Raw genomic sequence first — 23,837 nt, forward strand, 5'->3', positions numbered from 1 at the left:
GATAGAATATTACTGAACTTAAAAATAGTAAACAAATACTGTGTTAAGTTATTCTTTCACATCCAGGATCCCAAAACCGAAATTAGCCCAGACGTCCGATTTAAATGTAACGGGTACATCTTTGATTACTGGTAATGTTGGCCCTGTATCCCTGTCCAATTGCTTCTAGGACAACGCAGTGCGCATGTCATTGCAACTCTGCCCCCAGAAGTAAAACCTCAAAATTTATTGTCCTCGCATAGACGGTCGGCAACCTGTTCCCATCAAAGAGCCATTATTACCCGTTTCCCACAGTAAAGAAAACACCGCAGCAGCCGCGGCGTTGTGGGCGGGGCCTACCCTCAGACAGCAGCCGGTACCGGTCGCTCGTGTACGTCAAAGTTATCTTTCATAAGAAGATAATCAATAAAACGATTTATATAAAGTGGATCCAGAAGTTGTAGCCCGTCTCTGCCTACAGTATTTAGATATTTTTCACCCTGTTGGTGGTTTTACTGAGCAGGTGCCACTTTTGTCATACGTTTCATTTTAAAACATGTTTAGACTGTTCAGAATACAAATCCAGGCTCTGTCACGTTTGATTGTTGTAATTAAACTTTGTAGGTGGGGGAGGTCAGAAAAGGATCCGATCATTTTGTTTTTCCCTCATTTACAGTGACGGAGATAACGGTGCGGTGCGCCTGGCTCTGGTGTTCAAGTTAAATTTAACTATTTTCACAAGAAAACAAAACAGTTAAAAGCAGGGCTTGTGTTGTGTTGACCGGATAGTTCCCGTTTTTGACTATTTATTTTGATGGAGAAAGAATAGAAAGACCCCGACCCATGCAGACGAACTGACACTTTATTCGTTTCGCACATCGCAGATGTAGCTAAATCACTTGATTCCCATCTGAGCTGGACACGGAGCTCAGCGCAGCTCGCTGTCAGCGCGTACGTACGGCGCACAGTGAGCTGAAGATGTGGAGAGGGGCTTGGAGCACGTCGCAGAACCAGGGCGCATGCAGATTCCTCCGACTGAAGCGAGACTTGTCACTTAGAAAATGCTCCCTGATTATGAAACTTTGGCTGAATAGCACTTGTTCCTGTCTCCAATGTGGCGACACATCCAGGATCTGAGGAGAATCCCAGAATCTCACATCCTCGTCAGCTCAGAACACGCATATGATTACGCACAAGCGTGACGCGTCTACCCGGTCTCACAGTAAGACCGGGTTGGACCTGTTCAGGTTTACGCAGACAATCTTTACATTTAGAATTGGCATACAGATGTAAAATTAATGCAGTAAAATATAAAGCATTTTAATTAAATATCCATTCATTATTTTACAAGCACAGAGAGCCACATCAGATGGATGGAAGAGCCGCATGCGGCTCCAAAGCCGTGGTTGCCGACCCCCGACATAGACATAGGAGAGAGAATCTCATTATGTCACGTTGCTGCATCGATGCGGAATCATGCACGGCTGAATCGCGATGCATCTTAGAATCGATCATTTTTCCCACCTCTAGTCATTAGACCACACCCCTTCTCACAACAGAGATGCACATCACCTAATATGCTTAATTGGTAGTAGGCTTTCGAGCCTATACAGCTTGGAGTAAGACAACATGCATGAAGAGGATGATGTGGACAAAATACTCATTTGCCTAATAATTCTGCACTCCCTGTATGTTGCACAAGCTGCTTTGTTGGTTATCTAGGGTTACGTAATGAATTGGGGGGAATTCACATGGGTGGAGGCAGGATTTCATTAAATCAAAATGTCCTTTTTTTAGGAGAAGGAATGGTTCATGAAAGTAACTTATTTAGGAAAAAACTGACATCTCAGTAATATAAATGTTTTTTTAATCATATGTGGGCATCTGTCACTGTTGTTGTGGCCTTTGGCAAGATACTTGACCCACCTTGACTGCTGGTGGTGGTCGGAGGGACCGGTGGTGCCAGGGTTCGGCAGCCAGCCTTACCTCTGTCAGTGTGCCCCAGGGCAGCTGAGGCTATCATGTAGCTCATCACCACCAGGGTGTGAATGTGTGCGTGAATGGGTGAATGACTGATTGTGTTGTAAAGCGCCTTGGGGGATTCCAGGACTCTACAAGGCGCCAAATCAAATACAGGCCATTTACCATATATTGTGCTTGTTGGGGATGCAAGAAAATATCGATATGGCAATATATCGTGATATTTTTCTTGTGATATTATATCGATATTCAAAAGAATTTACACGCAAACATTTGTGTATTTTCTTTTCTTTTGGTGCTATTCAAATGCCGACCACTAGCTAGCAGCAGTGTGCAATGGGTTTTGTTTCCACCATTGAAATGTAAATCCCCCTATTATGGTTTAGATACCTTAGGTTAAACATGTTATGTGTCAGTTTGGACTGTTTGTTGAATTTTCCTACAATAAATTCAGTCAAAAAATCGCTAATAGCATCTGACTGAATGTATTGCGATACATTATATCGTCTCCACTGTATCGCGATACGTATCGTATCGCCAGAATTTCACCGATACACATCCCTAGCTCTTATTGTTCCTATGGAAGGTGTAAAATAGCATCATCCCTGCAAAATATGAACTTGGTGAGTTATTAAGATTTCACTTTTTTCCATCATGCTGTTGAACTGTAAAAGTTTCCTTCTAACCCCAAAAGTTAACAGCTGGTTCCGATTCACGGAGGACAAAAGATAGTGCTGTTGGATTATCCTTCTGTGAAATATTTCATGGGTTTATTCCGTAATGAGGAGTTATTTTAGTGTCCATTAGGTGAGTCGTGGAGAGCTGTGTGACAGGTAAATGCGAATGCCATGGGATAATAGTGCATTCATGAATGCAGTAGCAGAAGTGTGGCTGTTACCAGCGGGGTCAGTGGCAGCAGGACTTTTTAATATCTCCCATTTCCAAGGGAGACCAGCCCCCACAGTTTATATAACACAGAAAACAGATGTTAGCAGCTCATCCCTCTCTCTCACTCTCCTCCTTTCTTCCCTTTTACTTCCATCCTGATGTGTCCTTCATCTGGTAAATACCTATAAGTTTTTTCGAGACTTAAAAGCACTGCTGCTCTGTAAATCAATTTTCAGCCCCATTCCATTTTGGGAGTAATGCTTTTTAAAGTCTAATTCCTTGTCAGGTTTAGTTTCATACTTTGTGAGTTCTGTCTTAAAGCAGGGGCAAACCTCTCCACTGGTGGATCATTTGTTGTGTAATCCTGCTCCTTCGCAGCGTGACTTTTTCCAGAAGAGACAGCATTCGGAACGTCCAGTAGGGATGAAAATAAATGGCTCATTTCAATCTTTTAAAGGAAGAGTCAAAATAAAAATCACAAGCTCTTCTCCACCTACTTTAATGCTTCCAGGTCCATATGACACATTTCCAGAACCCGTCAAATCAAAGACGGATCCCTTCAGAACCCAATTTCTAACATCACACGGGCTGTCCACCTTGTGACGTTGTTTGGAAATGAAAAGTAAATTTTACCTTCTCTCGCTTCAGATGATGCCTGTTGCCAAGGTGACCGCCATAACCCAGGTTACCGACCCTTCCTGTGAGATGCACCATGTGATTGGCTTATCAGCTGCAGGGGAGGGGGGGTCTACACTTTGAACATTTTGATTGGCCATCTGGCTGGCAGAAGCAAGAGCCCCAGCAGACAGATTCAGGAGAGAGCATTGATTTAATCACCTGGCAAATGGATACATGCACGTACACGCACACTCACACACACACACACACACACACACACACAGACACACACACACACACACAAACACTGCAAAGCACTTGCAGGCTGAAGGTGCAGGGGGAAATTTAGGCCCAGTGGGGGTCACCTCTTTTGTAATGTGTGTGTGTGTGTGTGTGTGTGTGTGTGTATGTGTGTGTGTGTGTGTGTGTGTGTGTGTGTGTGTGTGTGTGTGTGCACGTGTGTGTGTGCGTCTGTGTGCACGTGTGTGTCTGTGTGTGTGCAATATCATGCTCTCCAGGAGGAGCGTTGCTGGCAGTAATAGAAGCTCTCCGAGGAGCAGACCATGCTGGGTAATATCACACTCCCCAGGGAACTCGCCACACACACACACACACACACACACACACACACACACACACACACACACACACACACACACACACAGAGCCAGAGAACGCAATGCTCGACGCATAAGGACAGTGTCCAACACAGCTTACGTACTAATGCAAGGATCCAGATAGGGGAGGACACAAATCAAAAGTGCACACACATCCCATTAGCTTCTTGACTTGTCCTGATGTTGGACGGTTGGGGTCGGAGTGGGTTTTTCATACAATAGTTCTCTGGAAAATGGACTGCTCCATCTAAAACAAAAGTATTAAACAATAAAAGCAAAAATGTATTGTATCAGGTTAGAATGGCAGATTGCAAATGTGTTCGTCAAGCCAGTCTGGCATTGATAAAAAAAAAACATTGTCATAAATAAATACCAACTCTCATGAGCAAAGTGCAAAGGACAACTTAAGGGTCAGAGTTCAGGGACAAAGCTGTTCTTCAGCATTGTTGTCCAGGTTTTAAAGCTGCTCAAACCTCTGCCTGAAAGAAGGGTAGTAATGGAGCCTGTCATCTGTATCAGCCGATTTTAATCCTAGAGTAATGCTCCTCTAACCCTAATCCCAACCCTTGTGTAGCAAACAGTCTTCATTCCTCTCGATGTCTGCACATTCTTAGTTTCAGATTCACACACAGCATTAATTACATACCAGCAACAGGTTGGAGAAATCAGCACTTGTTATTGTCTGATAGTGGCAGAATAGAGGAGAAAATTAGTGAGCTGCAGGTGTTAACGGCTGAAGAACAAAGTCAATTCTAAAATTTAAAAAATCCCTAATGAGGAAATAAAGGCTAACATTTCCAAACTGTTTCATCTACATCAGAGTCACTCATCCCAAGGAGGGGTCATGTTCATATTCTTATTTTCCACTTATTTTAAAAGTGAACTATAGGGGCCATATCATAGAAAATCCCCTTTCTGGAGCCTTTTCTAATGTGATATTGTCAGTGTTGGGAGTAACTGCATTTAAGTATAACGGCATTAATAATAGAGTTACTTTTAAGGTAACAGAGTAATCTAATTAGTTACTTTTCCCATTGTTGCAACGCCGTTACAGTTGCTAGGCTTGTATACTGGCGTGCTACTCTGTTACTATAATGTAGTTAAATGATGCACACCAGTTGTCTGGCTGTCTGACAGCCACACCAGTGATGTGTTAGTCGCACAAAATGGCTCTTGAGCCAACCAAGTACCAGCACCCGCCATCCCACGCCGGTTTACAAACAGCAAAAATGAACACACAGCGCCAAACTACATCCGGGTCTTTGTTTACAGATCAGAGATGAGTATGTGTGCAGCACCGTGCACACTCATAATGGTGACATGGTGTGTACCACACTCAACATGGACCAAAGAAAGCAAAGGAAAGAGTTGTCTCAGGAGACTAGAAAGAAAACTATAGACACGCATGTTAAAGGTAAAGACTATAGGGCATTCTCCAAGCAGCTAGATGTTCCTGTGACTACAGTTGCACTTATTATTCAGAAATTTAAGATCCATGGGACGGTAGCCAACCCCCCTGGGTGTGGTCGAAGGAGGAAAAATGATGACAAATCAAAGAGACGGATGTTCTGAATGGTAACAAAAGAGCCCAGAAAACCTTCTAAAGTGATCCAAGGTGAACTTCAAGCTCAAGGAACATCAGCGTTAGATTGCACTATTTATCGTTGTTTGAGCCAAGTGGACTACATGGGAGACGACCAAGGAGGTCATAAAAAATCATGAAAAAGCCAGACTGGATTATTCCAAACAACATGTTGAAAATCCACCTAACTTATAGGAGAATGTCCTATGGACAGATGAGACAAAAATAGATTTTTTTGCCAAGAAACATCAGCTCCATGTTTACAGATGAAAAAAATGAAGCATATCAAGAAAAAACACTGTCCCTACTGTGAAACACGGAGGAGGCTCTGTTATGTTCTGGGGCTGCTTTGCTACATCTGGCACAGTGTGTCTTGAATCTGTGCAGGGTACAATGAAATCTCGAGACTGTCAAGGGGTTCTACAGAGAATTGTCCTGGCCAGTGTCAGAAAGCTTGGTCCCATTCAGAGGCCATGGGTCTAGCAACAGGACAATGACCCAAAACACACCCAAGAATGGTTAAGAGGAAAGCATTGGGCTCTTCTAAAGTGGCCCTCTATGAGGCCTGACCTCAATCCTATTGAGCTTCTTTGGAAGGAGTTAAAACATGCCGTCTGGGAAAAGAGCCCTTCAAATCTGAGGCAGCTGGAGCAGCTTGCTCATGAGGATTGGGCCAAAATACCTGCTGAGAGGTGCAGAAGTCACAATGACAGTTACAGGAATCATTCGATGTGCCACTCTGCCATATTCAATGGCTGCAGCCCTACTTTAAACTTCCACCAGTACCAGAGTGGATATTCTGTCAAATTACTTCTGCACTGGGGACAAAACCTTGCTGTATAAACCAGGCATCCTGTCCGCAAAGATGCACGTGATGGCCAGCACAGGATATGTGTCTAAGGGCTGAAATATACTTGCTGTTTAACCTCATGTTGGCGCAGGCAGCATTCTGCATATTTTTTCACATACTTGCTGCTACACTACGCTGCATGTAGTACTGGAGTGTTCCACTAGGGTGGTGCGCACAAACAACGCTTCAAATCAACACAAGTAACGCGTGGCAGCCATTCTAAACACGCATTTGCATTGTTAAACAGCAAGTATATCACGACCCTTAGGTGACTATGGTTTTGTTACAGACTTGGTAGTCCAGTGGTTAGTACAACTGGGTGGTGAGCTGTTTTGCACCGGTTCGAATCCCGGTCTCGGCATTACATTTTTTTTTTGTCTTTTTTAGATACGCTTGCAAGTATGCAGTTTTCAACCCTTTATTGGTTAAATTTTTAAAATATAAGGGCTAATTTTGTTTACATCATTGTCGGTACATAGCAAAACAAGATGAATGTCCTTTATAAAAAATGGTCAGAAAAAGTATTTTTTTTATTTATTTTTCCAATACAATTAATTTTATGGCCTAAAAGACTATAATATGATGTAGATATTCCTGGTAGTAACGGGTGATGACTCCTTTAACCACAGGACTATCAGTACAAAAGCAGACTTGCCTGAAACTCTGTTGCAGGTGCGTTTTGTTGGAGTGGGCATAGGTGGAGCTTCGCTGAAATGAACCATTTCATTTCCGTATATAAATTCAGTAAAATTGCTTACATTAAAGATAAAATTACATCTCATAGTGCCAACGATACGATTTTATCATATATTGTGCCTACCTTTGTTCTCAAAAGTTTAAAATAGCATGATCTGGAACCTTTAAAATCTGATTAGCACCAGAGGTTCAGTGGATAAAACTACAAAAATGGCCTCTGCTCAGGAACAGCGGTTGATTGAAATGGCTTCAGCATCAACTTTAGAAGATGTAGACCAGGGGTCCCCAACTAAATTTGTTCAAGGGCCGGAGGTTTTTCCAGCAGACACCGTGAGGGCAAGGTGTTCTTCTAAAATGCAGAGTTGGCAGATAAACATTTTATACTATGTGTATTTACTGGAATACTGCTGAAGTATTCAGTCATCTTCCTTCTTCTTCTCCACTACTTTCCGTCTCCTCCCTACTCCTCCTGGTTTGTCCAACACAAACATTCAGATTAAAGCAGCATGAAAAGCCGCTCCACCCATAGACGGAGTTTGTTTTCTCTGAGGCCTCTGTCTGTTATCTATATGCTGGTTTCACTTAGATTGGAAGCTGACAGCTTCATTAGGTGAGGAGGGGTGAGGGGTGCTTTGATCTAAAAATACACACTATCATTGCCTCTGGGAGGAAAAAAGTTTTTCGGTCTTAATCAGAGAGAAGTGTCTTGATTCTTTTTCTTCTCCAAGGAATGGCTAGGAATCGGAAAACAGTGAGCATTGAGGGTGTATTAAATTTTACTCCTGCTAGTGTTCAATCTTGGGAATATGGTGATGTTTTTATGGTCGAGGTTTTTGGGGCAAGAGGCTGTAATCTCTCTGTGTTTGAGCCAAGAAAGGCACAGATCTTTGTATTTCTACTGGTTTTCCTCTAAACAGGAAGACAGCTTTGTTGTGTGTCTGGGTGTCTTTGATAAATAAGGTCTGGACTTTGAGTTTTCCACCTACTGGCTCCGGTCAGGATGCGAGATGACACTTAACATATTTCTGTCTTTCCTCCCCTTTCCCCACGTCTTCTCTCCAACAGAGCATAGGTAAAGGCTCCTTGTGGTCCATAGATCCTGAGTACAGGCACAACCTGATCCAGGCTTTGAAGAAGACACCGTACCATCCCTACTCACCCAGCCTGACCGCCCCTTCCACCTCCCCTCCAACTCTACCACCGACATTTCACCACAGGTAAGAAGGACCTTCCACGATGGCCACAAAGCAAAGAGACGATCTGTTCAATTCCTTCTGTTTATAAAACCTGTGAACAAAAAAACCTCCAGGATTTTACTTTTTATTTTAACTTAACAAACACAAAAAGACAAAAGAGAAAAGAAAATACAGTATTTAAATGTTGTAACGGCATGAAGGTTCTCTGATTTGTGCCAAGGGTCACATTTGCCCAGCTGGGTCAAGCTGGGTCAAACAGTAATAATAATAATAATAATAATGCATTGAACTTATATAGCGCTTTTCTAGACACCCGAAGACGCTTTCACACACTCTCCCATTCACACACTGCTAGTGATGGTAAGCTACTTGTAGCCACAGCCACCCTGAGGAGGTCTGACAGAGGCGAGGCTGCCATTTGGCGCCGTCGGCCCCTCTGACCACCACTAACACAGGCAAGTTGGGTGAAGTGTCTTGCCCAAGGACACAACAGCAGGATACCCCTGGCGGGAGCTGGAATCGAACCCATGACCCTCCATTCATGAAGCAACCCGCTCTACCACCTGAGCTACTGCTGCCCCAAACAGTACTTTGAATCCACAGATTAAACCCAAGGAGCCACGATGTCTGCTCAAGATCATAACATCATCTGCTGTTCCGTCCCAAGAAGGACACTTCGAGCCACGATGATAATAATTAGATACTATAAAGATGTGATCAGCAAAGAAGACCTTTACCCTATCCAGCTAACACAGAGTTCAGATAAACAATAACTGCATCACGTTTTTTGACGCATGAGCAAGCTTTCTTCTGGAGAGAGAGGGAGGGGTTCTGAGAAAGTTTGGTAAAACTAACCATCACAGATTTCACGTCCATTTCTGAACAAGACATCATCCTGAGGAGTCAGGGACAGCCGCCCTGAACCTCTGCCAAGCTGTTCTGTCACGCCGACAAGAATGGCTAAAGAACAAATGAAACTAACGAACTAAAGAAGACTCTCCCAGAGTCATTGATTTCTGAAGTTAAGTTAAATACGAGAACGTTCATCTGCCAAACGCTTCGTACACCGTGTACCCAGGACATCTCTGGACCGGACGATCGGACACTTGCATCTCCTCTACCAGCCGAAGTGTCATCTAGGATGAAACCCATCCTCCTGATGTCCGGATCCACAAAGGGGGCCCTGTTTGGGTGAGGTAGAACACGACAGATGACGTTTGATGCTGTTTTCTCTCGAAATAACTCAGTTATCCGCAAAACATCATTTTCACCCAGAACCTTTCATTCCGTCTGAAAGAAACCTTCTGAGAACTTCATTTACGCATCCAAAACTCATCATTCTCAAATTAGTTTTCCATCCAACACCGGTTTGCTTTTAAACAAGTTTAATATCAAAGCTGTTGAGAATTGTCATTAAAATTGCCATCCATGAATTGTCATTTTATAATTGTCGTTTCAAATTTTCAGTTTAAAATTGTTAGTAATACATTTCTTCATTTTTATACTTGCCTCATTATTGAAACGAAACACAGAAAAGGGTTGCACTTCCAGTTTATCGAATGAAAAGAATCTTACTGAATCTTCTGTTTAATAAATAAACTTTTGCTATTAATGTAAGTATCTTAAATTAATTTTCACCCCATTACAATGTGTTGCTACAAGCAGGTAATGGTAACTTTGATGTTCTGAAACAATATCAACACCCTCAACATTAATATAACAACCCTAGACTGCTTGTTTACTCTTTAGTGAAGACTGGATCTATTAGTCCATAAAAATTTCACAAAAAGGAAACGTTCTACACATCTAGAGCCAGTTTCAGAGGATCACATCATTATGGTCATTTGTGCTGCACAATACACAAAGCACCATGGCTTCTCCTGCAGGTGGTGGGTCCACAGGAGGAGGTTCTTACAGTAGGGCAAAAAAGTATTTAGCTACCAATTTTTCTCCCAAAGTTCTCCTAAAAATGAGAGAGACCTGTCATTTTCATCAAAGGTATACCTCAACTACGAGAGACAAAATGAGGGAAAAAAATCCAGAAAGTCACATTGTCTGATTTTTAAAGAATTTATTTGCAATTTATGGTGGAAAAAATGTGTTTGGTCTCCTACAAACAAGAAATATTTCTGACTCTCACAGACCTGTAACTTCTGTAAAAGACTTCTCTGTCTTCCACTTCTTACCTTCAATAGTGGCACCTGTTCGTTATCAGTATAAAGGACCTGTCCACAACCTCAAACAGTCACGCACCAAACTCCACTACAGCCACGACCTAAGAGCTGTCAGACCAGGCTGGGAAGACTGAATCCGCAATAGGTAGGCAGCTTGGTGTGAAGAAGTCAACTGTTGGAGCAATAATGGAAGACATACAAAACCACTAATAATCTCCCACGATCGGGGCTCCATGCAAGATCTCACCCCCACTGGGTCAAAATAATGACAAGAACAGTGAGCAAAAATCCTAGTACTCCACAGGGGGACCTAGTGAATGACCTGCAGAGAGCTGGGACCAACGTTACAAAGTAACATGCTGCCAGAGACTCAAATCCTGCAGTGCCAGTACATGTGCAGGCCAAAATACCAGCAACAGTGTGTGAAAACCTCGTGAAGACTTATAGAAAACGTTTGACCTCTGTCATTGCCAACAAAGTGTATATCACAAAGTACTTTTGCTTTATTGACCAAATACTTATTTCCCACCATAATTTGCCAATTAATTCTTTATAAATCAGACCATGTGATTTTGACGGCAGCTGCACGGCTAACTATGTTAGCTCCGGTAAGTAAAAATGAAGTCATTTGGGAAAGCTACGACACGCAAAGATTGGATCGAAATGGAGGGTCCGCATATTTCAAAAACAGATTCTCCTTAAACCCGGTGGAACTTACGTGCTTTTCAGGATTACTGCCGAAATTAACGAAAGTAGCTAACGACCAGCTGCAGCATCACTCAGTCAGGAGAAGTTATTCTGGTAAGCTATTGAGGAATTTTTTTTTCAATATGTACACGCAGCGGTAAAACTGGCAGCACATTGTTTAATTTTTCTATAGATTACTGAATTATTTTGGCACAGACTGATGAGGCTAGCAGAGTTAGCTGCTATAACCAATCCACCAGCAGAGATAAAACGTACACGGTAAAAGTAAATAAACAGTACCAACTTTGGTTCTGAAGATGTTCACTATCCTCCCATGTCGGCTTTGCCATCAGCATCCATATCGACCTGCATGCTGTCTGAGTTTTGAATGTGTCCAGCTGTGTGTTCATCTCGTAGGCTAACCAGCTTACGGCTCATATGAGTCAGTCAGGCTGAGTGACCCAGTTTCATCCGGCTCTCCGATATTCGTTCTCCTCGAAGCCACATCTGACTGATGAAACATTGTCCTCTGCTATAATGCTAACGCAAATAAACTGGAGTTGTGAATTGTTTAGGCTAACTGTTTGACCGGACTTCCCTTTCAAATGTCACTGACTGCCCAAGGCTCAAACTGGAGACAGTTTTGTGTTTTTTGCCGCATTGATGGGAACATTAGATTTTCTAAAAAATCCTGCTGTGAAAATCCAAAAACCTTTTACATCTGAGGTTTTAATACTTTTTTTTACACATGCTATTCAAAGGAAATTTGCCTCTGGCCAATATTTTTAAAGCCCAGGGACCAAGTGTCTCCAGTGTTAGGGCTTTATATCCCTAGTCTCTGTAAGGCACTCTCAGACATGTTTCCACTCGTGGAACCTTTTTAATTTCTTAAACCTCAGTTCAAACCAGAGGGTTTGGTCTGCCCCCAAATAAGGAGTGGAAACTTTGCTCAGGAGCGAAGTACCTGGATATGTTGCTCTCATCTTTTCCCAGCATTCCCAGTGACTATTGATAAAGCATATGGAAGAAATGAAGCAACCGCCCAAAAGCAACACTAATGATCAGATGTTAGCAGAGATGTAAAAAACCAAGGCTAAAATAAGTCATCAGTACCAGACTGAAAGGGTTCTGGGTTGCACAGTGGAAATGCACCTTTGGTTCCTGGTTTTTGAGGTCATCATAAGGGTTCTTGAGTGGGAAGTTTGGTTATTTGGAAGAAACAGAGAGGAGCTGCTGTTTCTCTGCATTGAGAGAAATCTGTGGAGGTGATTTGGACATTTGATGAAAATGGGAGAGATTTCAGACATATCCCTTTGTGGGGAGAGTTCTGGGGAAATACTGTATGGGACTTGTTAAATGATAAATGACCCGCACTTGTATAGCGCCTCTCAGAGTAAGGACTCCGAAGCGCTTTACACTCATCCATTCATCCATTCACACACATTCACACACTGATGGTGATGAGCTACAATGTAGCCACAGCTGCCCTGGGGCGCACTGACAGAGGCGAGGCTGCCGAGCATAGGCGCCACTGGTCCCTCCGACCACCACCAGCAGGCAAAGTGGGTTAAGTGTCTTGCCCAAGGACACAACAGCAGAATTTTCTGTTCGGAGCCGGGATCGAACCTGCAACCTTCCGATTACTGGACAACCCGCTCAACCTGTTGCTCTTTCTTAGTATTTTTCAAATTTTTTAGCATAATTGGAAGAAGAGAAACATCTTTTATATAGCTCCTGTCAAAATAAAAATCAAGAGGCGCCACACAAGAAAAAAAAAACAAAATAAAAAAATAACAGTGATTAAAAAAGATTTTAAAATGTCATTAATTTGGGAGAAGTAAATTATGATTTTAAAAATGTGAGGGAAGGGAAAGAGAAAATTAATAAAGAGGAAATCAGTGGATCCCAGAAAAGGCCTAATTGGTACAAAGAGGAGAGAGTGGTGATGAAGGTCACACCAAAGCCAGCATGAACAGGTGAGCTTCAGCTGTTTTTTAAAGGAGACCACTGAGTCCACTGATCTCAGGCTCAGGAGGAGAGCGGTCCAGAGTCTAGGGGCCACAGCAGCAGGTGATCTGTCACCTTTGGTCTTTAGCCTGGTGCTGCACAACCAATAGGCTTTGGTCACTGGACCTCAGGGACCTGCTGGCCTCAGCGTGAGGAGATGAAGGTGTGGAGAACTGTCTCAAGTTCAGAGCGGGACAGAATGGGACTCAGCTTAGCAATGTTCCTGAGATGGAAGAAGGAAGAGCGAACAAGAGAACTGACATGAGAATCCAGGGTGAGAGCTGGGTCAAAGGTCACGCCAAGATTCCTGACAGAAGGTTTGGTGTGAGAAGCAAGCTGACCAAGAGAGTCTCTGATGTTGGGAACCAGCTTGTCTGGGGCTCAGAAATATTAGATACATGATGCTTTACTTTTAATTTGAGAATTTCTAGTTCTCAGAACAAAGGCTTTTGATAAAAGCTTATCACTATTTATCTGGTTCAAGTGAATATTTGAAAATCAAAGAAAACCAATCAGATAAAGACTTGAGTGCCAATACCCAAATATAGCACAAAACCTTCGGCATGCGCTCATCCATTCCCCATCTGTCGCCTTCTCTGCATCCACCCGCTGCAGGCGCTCCAGCTGACCCCATCCGCCCTCTCCTCAAATCGCTGTTTTCATGCAACAACAATCCTGTCTCTCTCTCCCTCAGGCACAATGCAGGAAACCCCCCCCCCCCCCCCCCGCCCATCCTTTCCCCACACTTCTTCCCTCTGCAACCTCTAATTCCTCTGCTACACAGTTTTCTTTCTCTTGTCTTCTCTTTAATTCCTCACACACACCCTCCTGTTCCTCCTGAGGCATACACAACTTAGGCCCCCCCTCCATGTTTTTTTATTTATGCCCTTTATGTCCCAATTTATCCCTCCCCTCTCGCTTTTTAGTGTTCAGTTTTCCCTTTTTCTCCGTCATTTTGTCATTCAATTAAACCCTCCTTTGTTTACATGCACTCTCTCTTTCTCTCTCTGTCACACACACACACACACACACACACACACACACACACACACACACACACACACACACTGGCTGCTCTCCCCTGCAGCATCCACCTGTGTTGTTTCTTCCCCTCTTCCTGTCTTTATGACCTCTCCTCTGCCCTCCATCATCCTCTCTGCTAACTTCTCAGTATCCTGCAAAGCCATCTATCCCTGTGGATATGTCAGAGAAAGGTGCCCCCCACCCCCCCACCCCCCACCCACCCACACACACCCCATTTTCACCCCACCCCCTCCTCTCTTCCTCCACGGCTGACCCGGGCAGGTTGGCTCGCGCTGCTAGCCGACTGTGTAAGACAGAATAATTGGTTCACCATAAAATGTAAAAGTGTCATTTTGAACAATGAGGTATGGGGAAGTGGAACAAATTGGAAGCTGGATTCAGAACATGGAGAAGGAGGTGGCAGTAGTAAGGGGGGCATTTGCATTGTGACCCGCACACACACACACACACACACACTGGAAAATGTGTGTTTCTTGATTTGGGTGGGACTGGAGGTCCCTCATAATGCAGCACCTGCTCTGTGTGTGTGTGTGTTTGTGTGTGTGTGTGTGTGTGTGTGTGTGTGTGTGTGTGTGTGTGTGTGTGTGTGTGTGCGCGCGCGCATATGTGGGTGTTTGTACTGTATACCCTCAGTTAAGGATCTCCATTATCAGATCTGTAAGATGTCCTTCACAGGTCCCTGTAATACGAGAAGTTGTTTCTACATTCAAAACTCATGAACACTTAGTTTTTTTTAAGAAATCAATAGTAAAGCGGCAGAAAGGGGAGTAGAGGGTCTTGTTGGGTTTAAGGACAGAGTCGCCATTGCAGTTGTTATTGTTGAAAGTTTGAAGAAAGCTCCTTTCTTGTCTAGATCTTCTCCAGCTAGCAGACCTCCTGGTTCTTTACTTCCAGGCGAGGAAGGCCGGTCACACTCCAACTCTGCTCCTGATCCACTCCAAAAACGACCATTGAGATCACTGGGTTGGTTTACGTTGGTTCATATGGAAAAAGCATAGATAATCGGTTCTAATGACACACCTTGACCCCCTGAAGCCATCCTCCGTGGTCGTTAGTCAAAAGGGCCACGAATCTTCTCAAACACCAGTGTTTATCCTTAGCTCAGTCCCGCCCACTTGGATTTCTGTTGGATCAGTACGAGGAAATGTGTTAGGCCGTGGCTGTGTGACACGTCTAATACTATATGGAAAGATGTGAATAGCATTTGGATGTTGCAGCTAATCTGAAGTGAAAGAACAAACTGTGCCGACCTCATTAAAATGGACAGATTGTTCCACATGGTCTGATAGAAAGCTGAGTGACGTCAAGTGAAGTGACCCAGCGGTCTGAGAACACACAAATGGTGAAACACAGTCGTGTCTCTGGCCAGCAATGGTGTTTCCATTGTTTTTATGTATTTCAGAGACATTTTAACACGGACACATGTGTCCCTCATTCTCCTCCACCTCTTCACACAGTCACGTTTCCTGTCATCTCTGTCCACAAGTGCTCCTTCAGTCACGGGTGGAGAAACGTTTATATCATTCAACTTTTTCCTCGAGACGTTCTTCAGTCTGTTCCGTGCCTTCAACTCAATATCATCAGTACTTTTATTTTTCAAGGCGGGAATGGCAGAGCTTTTGACAAACAATCACAGTCTTGTGGTCTCCGTCACTTTCGATGGACAGTTAAAAATCGGAAAAGTCTTGCCCTTGCATTGACGTATCATGGCGTTGTGTGTCTCTGTACCCACACAGAGAGAAGTATAAATCAGTCTTAAATGTGATTTGTTGTCATAATTTAGGAGCTGAGCCAAAAAGAAATGCTCTTGATTACCTCTCACCATGAGATTTAGGTCATGACCCCAAACAGAAATGGCTGAAAAGAGCGTCCTTTGCTTAGAGGACGAAAGAAGAAGAAACCTCCTAGGTCTTTCCTCGCCTTCAGTAACAGACTGACATAAAGGGAAATGCACAGTCTGTTTTTATTCCGTTTATTTTTGATCAACAAATCTGACTAAAAGCGGCTCTCACACAGATGTGCAAGCATCTGTTTGGATAAAGACGAGACCAGCAGTTCACTTTCTGTGTCCTGGAGCTATAGTTCAATCAATACAACATGATATCTCCTCTCAACAAGCGCTGCCTCAGGAATCTTATGTATGAAGTTTAATGACCGTGAGTGGCTGCGCAGCAGGTCTATTATGTTAAGGTCAAGGACTGTCTCCATAGTTGAACGCCGAGGATGATAGAGACGGATAAGAAGGAAGTGGAGGAGAAAGTCAGGACCCTCATATCTCACAGGTGGACCGTGTCTCTCTGGGTGGATCTCTGCAGCCAGGTGTTCTCAATCCACATCTGCATGTGGACAATTTGTGTGCAGAAAGAGAGAGACAGAGAGAGGAGGTCAGCTCCACGGAGCACTCCTTCACACCTCGTCGGCACCTTGAGAGGAAGAGGGGAGGGAAGGTTGGATGGAAGAAGGGAGTCTCAAGGAGATTGGGAGGAGCTACTCTTCCCTTGCTTCATGAAGATGCCCCCCCCCCCCTTCTATATTTGATGCACAGGGTGGCCTTGGCAACGGGAACGCCGCTATGGCAACGCATGCAGTTTAGGTCTTGCTGCAGTTTGTTCAGAAAAAGAGCGGCAGAGAGGAGTGAGAAAGAGGGAGGAGAATGGGGGGGGGGGGGTACAGGGAAAACAGACAGGCTGTTAGCGCAGTTAAAATATGTTATCGCCGTGGCAACGCAATGTGGCAACTCTCCATGGCAACAGCAGGTGGCTCAGGGCTGAAATTTGGGTTTTGCATCTATTCATTTGACTCTGCTGTGTGTGTGTGTGTGTGTGTGTGTGGGGGGGGGGGGGTGTCCATCTCACCCATGCATCTGGTGAAGTGAAAGCTGCATCACAAGTGCACACAGCCAAATCCCCTCATTCAGCAGCTTAGTGCAACATAAAACACACCTCACATGACAAAGAGAAACAAGTGGGGCTTTCTCCAGGTGTGTGTGTGTGTGTGTGTGTGTGTGTGTGTGTGTGTGTGTGTGTGTGCGTGCGTGTGTGCGTGCGTGCGTGCGTGTGTGTGTGTGTGTGTGTGTGTGTGTGTGTGTGTGTGTGTGTGTGTGTGTGTGTGTGTGTGTGTGTGTGTGTGTGTGTGTGTGTGTGTGTTGAAACAAAGCCCCTGTGAGAGAGCAGCCCGTCTGGATGCAGAAAGGGGCTAAAAAAAAGAACGGAGCAGTCAGACGTGCTGTCTGAGGGAGAGCTAAAGACCACTCAACCTGGAAAAGCTGTTACAGCCCCCCTGCCTCTCTCTACATCCCTCCATCGTTCTCATGGAGTTATGGCTTCAGCACCAGAGCTGTGCCTATTGTCTTCTTGCTCCAGTGTACACTTGAGTGAAGATATCTCCGTCTTTGTGAGGAATGCTGTCATTACCTCCCTCATTAGTGGTGCAATGATCACCTCAAGTTAGTCCTCGACTTCTTGTCTTCCTCTTACACTTGTGAGGACCAAAGCCAGTTTTAAATGCTGTTTGAAGGGCTTGCGGCACGCAAGAGAATCCACAAAATTGAAAAAAAGGATGATTTTATGTGTTTGCGTGGCACGAGTGAGTGTTAAGTGCATCGATGAGGGTTTAATATGTGTGTGTGAATGGACCAGTGGTGGGTGGCAGGGGGCTGTCATGAGAAATTACCCCCGTGGACTGCAGTGTGGAGGCTGTAATTCTCCAAGGTAATCACAGGGAATAATGGCAACATTGGGACACCCGGGATTCTAATCACTATAATCAGAAGCATTGGCTTATGGGCTCAAATTCCTGCCTCGCTATCTGCCTCGCGATAAAGCCTGCCGGGCTGCAGCAGCATGATCAGATGATTGACCAGTTTTCTCTCTTTCCTTTTCCAGTCCTCCGCTGTGGTCGGGGAGTCCCCTCTTCAGAAAGAACAGAGTCCTCCTACAAGGTACCGTTTCACCTCTGCCGAGTCTTTCTTTCTCTCTCTCTCTCTCTCTCTCTGCGCCCCCACCCCCGGCCACCCTCTATGGATGTGCCAACTCCAATCATCTCAATTCCAAATCCCTCCTTTCAAAAGCGCACCTTGAGAGTACAGAGCACTGAGTTCTGACACTTGGCTCGCAGCCAAAGGAAAAATGCATTTTTTTCCCTCCTACAGAGGCGTTATTGAACGTTTGTTCAAAATAAAAAACTAGAAGTGATTGAGACAGGAGAGGGAGAGGAAGAAAAGGTGTTTTCCTGATTCCACTCATCCTCTGTCCCCCTTTACCTCATATTTTGCATTATTCCTCTTCTTCTCCTTTTTCTTCCAACCTCCTTCCCAGCGGGTAGACGACAGTTTAAATGGACATTCAATCCCAATCAGGGAACACTCCGGGAGCTCGCTGGGCCGCCAAGCCCTAAATGGAGGGGGAAATGGATACATTAGGTGTCTGTGGCAAGAGCCTCCATCACCGCTAATAATGGAGTCATAATGGTCATGGAGTCGAGCCTGGAACCCTGGACTCCCCCTAGTCTGAGCGATACGTCTGAGCAGCTGGACGGACAGACGGGCCGATCAGTAGATGAGTCAGGGTGGTCGAGTCGTAGAGCACCTGTGGGAACAAGGAAGGAAGAGAGAAATGTGTTTCCATAATGTGTTTTTGAAAGGAGGGAGAGCAGGAATGGCCAAGTGTGACATTCAGAGGCAGCAGGGAGAAAGAAAGTTATGACAGACAGCCAGAGGCAACGACAAGGAAAGAGTTGGGGGGGGGGTTAGTGAGGAGGGGGCGGGGGGCTGTTAGTGCCCTCAATTATTACTTTCCCAGAGCTGCTCTGCTCTTCGCTGATGTGGGCTGAAACCTGCCTCTTCCTGTCACAGAGCAGCAGCTCAAAGAAACGCAGGAATGATGGCCTGGGAATTGATTCCTCATCTCAACCAGCCAAACCACGTCTCCGAGCCATCGGAGTTCACCGCTCGGTAAAACTAAAGACACTCAGCTCGCGCAAAAACCGGTACGTCACTGAGCCGAGACTGTTGCTGTCCTCAAATTGGGAATAACATTCAGATTCTCCAAAACGCTCGCAAGGCTTTTCCGTTTCTTCTTGTGTATTTGCATTACTTCAATCTCCTGTCACTGGACGTTAATGTTATTTGAGTTATTGTCAGCAGAAACACTTTGCAGTTTAGTTTCCATCAGTCAGAAAGTGCGAGACATGTTTGATGTATTTGGCAGCGTTAAGGGACAAACTGAAACAAAATGAAGACACTTTGATCTTTTTCCATCTACATGCTACGTTAGTTTTCCGTTATGAGTTCAAAAAATGGCATGATCTGATCTGTATGTGGCGTGCACACACACACACACACACACACACACAAATGCAACAATGAAGGACATCGTACTGATTTTCACCATTCAAAATGAACCTAGCTAGAACATTCTGCTCAGACTCCTAAAAGAATAGACCTGAAACAGGTTTCTGCACCAAGGTCTAACACTCAGATCTAGCTGATTCGTGACCAACAGCCTCTGATAAAGTGTTTTCGGTCAGGCTCAGTACACTTGGAACCAAAGCAGAGCTAGTACCCAAAGAGCAAGTTCACGGAGAACCTTTTTTAACTTGTTATTTTTGAAAGATGAGTTTCACGTGCAAGCTAAATGTAAAAATAGACTTCCACCCCTATTTCCTACATTTGCCACTGATAGGAAATAAGCAAGAAAATGCTCGGGTCAGAAAAAGCAACACAGATCTACGTCACATTAGCATTCGTGGACTCACCAATCTTGGCGCACGACGGGGAAGGCTGTTGTTGATTTAGGGTGTTTCTCAATGTCAAGGCGCTTACAGTTGCAAGAAGATGTCTTGCGAGGCCAGGCGCCTTGCTTACAAGGACACTGTCCTTCCTTGGTCAAAGACAATAGTAAAATGGAACAGACTTGTGTCACATGACCACGGCTTCCGCAGTGGTCACGTAATATCACGTGACACGGGAGATAACATATTTTATACGTATTAGTTTCACTATAAATATAGAACAAGCCTTTTACTTTGTAAATTGTGTATATATTTGTTAAATTAAATATATAAGTGAGTTACTACCCGCTAGCCACCGAAGCTGCAACTACTAAGCAACTAACCAACCATAGATAACGTCTTTGGATCTAAAAAAACATTTTAAATCAGTTGACTTACTTTTAACATGAAATTTGCCCTCGAAGTAGCTGCTGGCTTCTGATCCACCATTCTTTTGAAAATACCTCGGTGTGTTCTGGGAAGACACCTCCCGTGTATCCTTGCTCAGCTAGCTAAACGGCTAACAAACGGAGAACACACTCTTCAATAGAACGTTAACATTGGCTTGGTTCATGATGACGCATCTCCTAGGCAACTGGGGCAGGATCAAGACATCAAGGCAAAGTTCCTTGGCATTGAGAAACACCCATGGTGTCCAAGAGAGAGCACAACTTGGCTAGTAAAAGCTAACCATTAGCATTAGCGACTTCACAACATGGCTTGCATTACTTGAGGTGATAAAATCTCATCATTGCAAAGTGAATAGGGTTAGTGGCAGAGTTGCAAGATGTCCGAATATCATAAATAATAATAGTAAGACTCCACATCCTGCTGTTTTCTGCCCCCCACTCCTCTGGCTAACTTTACTCTGTGCAGAGACTTACTTATAAGGTAATGGAGCTTTATTTCCGCAGAGAATGACTCACAAGCCATTTATTTATACTAGAGATCACTGCAACCGTACTGAAATAACTGAGAGCTTCAGAAGAGGTTGCAAGTTGGTACTCATTACTGGATGCATCGTAGAAGATAGTTGAGGCATTCTTAGTAGGTGCTAATGGAAAAGGGCCATTAGTGAGTAAGTTGCTGTGGCATTGTTTCCATAAGCTTCTGCAATGTAACAAGATTCATTTCCATCCAGTATTGCATCAAGTTTTCACCAAGATCTTGCATTGATGATGGTGCTTAGCATCAATTTTGGATGATTTAGACTTGATCTTTTCTTTGAGACATAAGCAGATAAAGGTACTTAAGTTCTTAATTTCGAAAAATTATGTATTTGTTTCTTCTTCTTGGACGGTGAATTGCAGACCACTCCATTGACTTTATGTTGTTCATTACTCGTATTGGTCCTACTGTTGTCCAGTTGCGTTCGGAGATATTTTGAGAGACAGTGGCTGTAATCGAGTTGAGCTGCGCCTCGCCTGGAAAACAGACGAGAGCAGACGGAAGCAGCAGGGGGAGCGGCTGAAAGCCGGCGTTTAAGTCGGACAGATTTCCCTACAAGTGTAGCTCGGGGGTGACGATGGCTGAAGATATTGCATTAGAGTCGGTTAGAGTTCATACTTGTTTAATTATTTATTTTAATTCTGGTGCCTGTTAGCAGCTGAAACACATCCTCACGTGCTTGTGGATATCATATACTGTATATGGAGACCTGACTGTAATAATAAGTAAAGGTTATCAGCTGTAGGTTTAGTGTGCTCATAGGAAACGTGACAAAAGAACACAAATCACATTTCTCTTTATAGCCTATATTGTTGTCATCATCAACATAACATGATTTACAGAATACATGTGACCAACTAACATTTCATGTTCTACCACTGGATGTTTGGATCAAAATATGAACCAATCAGATCTTAGATCAGGTGAGAGCCAGGCGTTTCCCGTCATCCCCTAGGTTTTGCAGCCGAGGGAGAGCAACTGCAGCGCCTTGTTCCAAAATCTGCGGCCGCCTTGATCTCACGAGGTTATCGTTGCCTACGTATGCATGATGTCAGAGCAAGTCGGCGTCAAGTCGGACACAAATCTAACCGGCATGCACTGTTCGCCGATCACCGCTGGTCTAATCTGCGCAGAACTGGCTCATCTCGAACACAGCCAGTCATAGATTCGGCCCCACGACCAAGCTCTGTCTATTCATTTATATATTTGGGTCCTGGCCACAATATATATTTTCATACACTGCTTGGCCAAAAAAAGTTTTCACCCCCCCAAAAAAAAGGTCACACACCAATATTTTGTTAGACTGCTTTCATTGATTTCGTTGATTATGACACACATTCACACACATTACCCAGCTCTGTTAGCACAGCCTTGATAAAAAGGGACTTGGGCAACTGCTCACACCATTTACAATGCCACGCCCCTTTGTATAATCCACACAAGTGCACGGGCACACAAACTAGTAATAAATTAAAAATCTTTGAAATTTAACCAATAATATCAGACATTGCTTTTCAACCATGCTTCAACAAAATTTACTCATGGAACAGGTCTGGACAAAAATGGTGGAACCCCTAGAAAAGACTGAAAACAATGTGATCAAAGGGACATGTTAACTCAAAGTGTTTCCACTAATTAGCATCTCAGGTGTCTTCTATCTTGTAATCAGTCAGTGGGCCTGTATTTAGGGCTCCAGGTAGTCACTGTGTTGCTTGGTGACATGGTGTGTACCACACTCAACATGGACCAGAGGAAGCAAAGGAAAGAGTTGTCTCAGGAGACTAGAAACAAAACTATAAACGAGCAAGTTAACGGTAAAGGCATAAGACCATCTCCAAGCGGCTAGATGTTCCTGTACTACAGTTGTACATATTATTCAGAAATGTAAGATCCATGGGAATGTAGCCAACGTCCCTGGACGTGGCTGCAGGAGGACGCTAGAAAAATTAATGACAAACCAAAGAGACAGATAATTAAAATGCTAACAAAAGAGCCCAGAAAAATGGCTAAAAAGGTCAGAAGTTAACTTCAGGGTCAAGGAACATCAGCGTCATTGACAGTTACAGGAATCATTTGATTGCAGTGATTGCCTAAAATGGTTGTTCAACAAAATATTAAGTTTGGGGCACCATCATTTTGGTCTAAACCTGTTCCATTAGTTTATTTTTTAAATACTTTCATTGAAACAGGGTTGAAAACCAATATCTGACTTTCATTGTTTAAATTTCACAGAATTTTTATTTATTCTAACTTATGTCAGATTCAAGTTATGTCTGTGACCATTGTGGGTTTTTCTTTCACTGACCAACAGTTTTGTCCACGTCTGTATCAGACATGTCAGGCTGCTGGACTGTGAAGCTCCACCAGAAGCCACCACAATGCTAACCTGATTTCACATCATAAAAAAAAGCTGTTTTACAAAAAAACTGAACTTCAAGCTTCAAACTGATGAACTGGACCTGAAAGCTTCATCTCTAAGTGGTGCTAAAAAGTTTAAAGCAGCTCACCTCTTCTGCCAGAGTGGAACAAATCTGGAAATCATAGAACGTTTGTTAATGCAAGAAATAAAATGGAAGGAGGTGAACGTATTCTGCCTGTGTAAAGGGCTTATTAAGTTACAGTAATCGTGCTGCTTTTATTTTGTCTCCCCCTTTGCAAGTTATAACACACGTCAGTCAGCCAGCCACTTAAATACTCAGCCTGAGCGTCAGATAGACAAGCCAGTTAGCCGTCCAGTTAAACTGCCAGAAACTTCGTCCCACCAGCAATTCAGTCTGTCAGTCAGGCAGTCAGTCAGACAGC

At 43.8% G+C, this 23,837-nt stretch overlaps 1 protein-coding gene across 3 annotated transcripts in view; it reads left to right on the forward strand.

The window, feature by feature from the left end:
- Positions 1 to 23,837, forward strand: part of ches1 (checkpoint suppressor 1) — a 108,358-nt gene that overhangs the window by 52,324 nt on the left and 32,197 nt on the right. For all 3 annotated transcript variants that reach the window (XM_015948237.3, XM_015948238.3, XM_015948236.3), the window contains 2 exons: positions 8,276 to 8,427; positions 18,203 to 18,258. In XM_015948237.3, coding sequence (XP_015803723.3) covers positions 8,276 to 8,427; positions 18,203 to 18,258 — 208 coding nt within the window. The remainder of the gene's footprint in view (positions 1 to 8,275; positions 8,428 to 18,202; positions 18,259 to 23,837) is intronic.

This window comes from Nothobranchius furzeri, chromosome 2, assembly GCF_043380555.1.
Source record: "Nothobranchius furzeri strain GRZ-AD chromosome 2, NfurGRZ-RIMD1, whole genome shotgun sequence".
In the NCBI taxonomy this organism is placed as follows: Eukaryota; Metazoa; Chordata; class Actinopteri; order Cyprinodontiformes; family Nothobranchiidae; genus Nothobranchius; species Nothobranchius furzeri.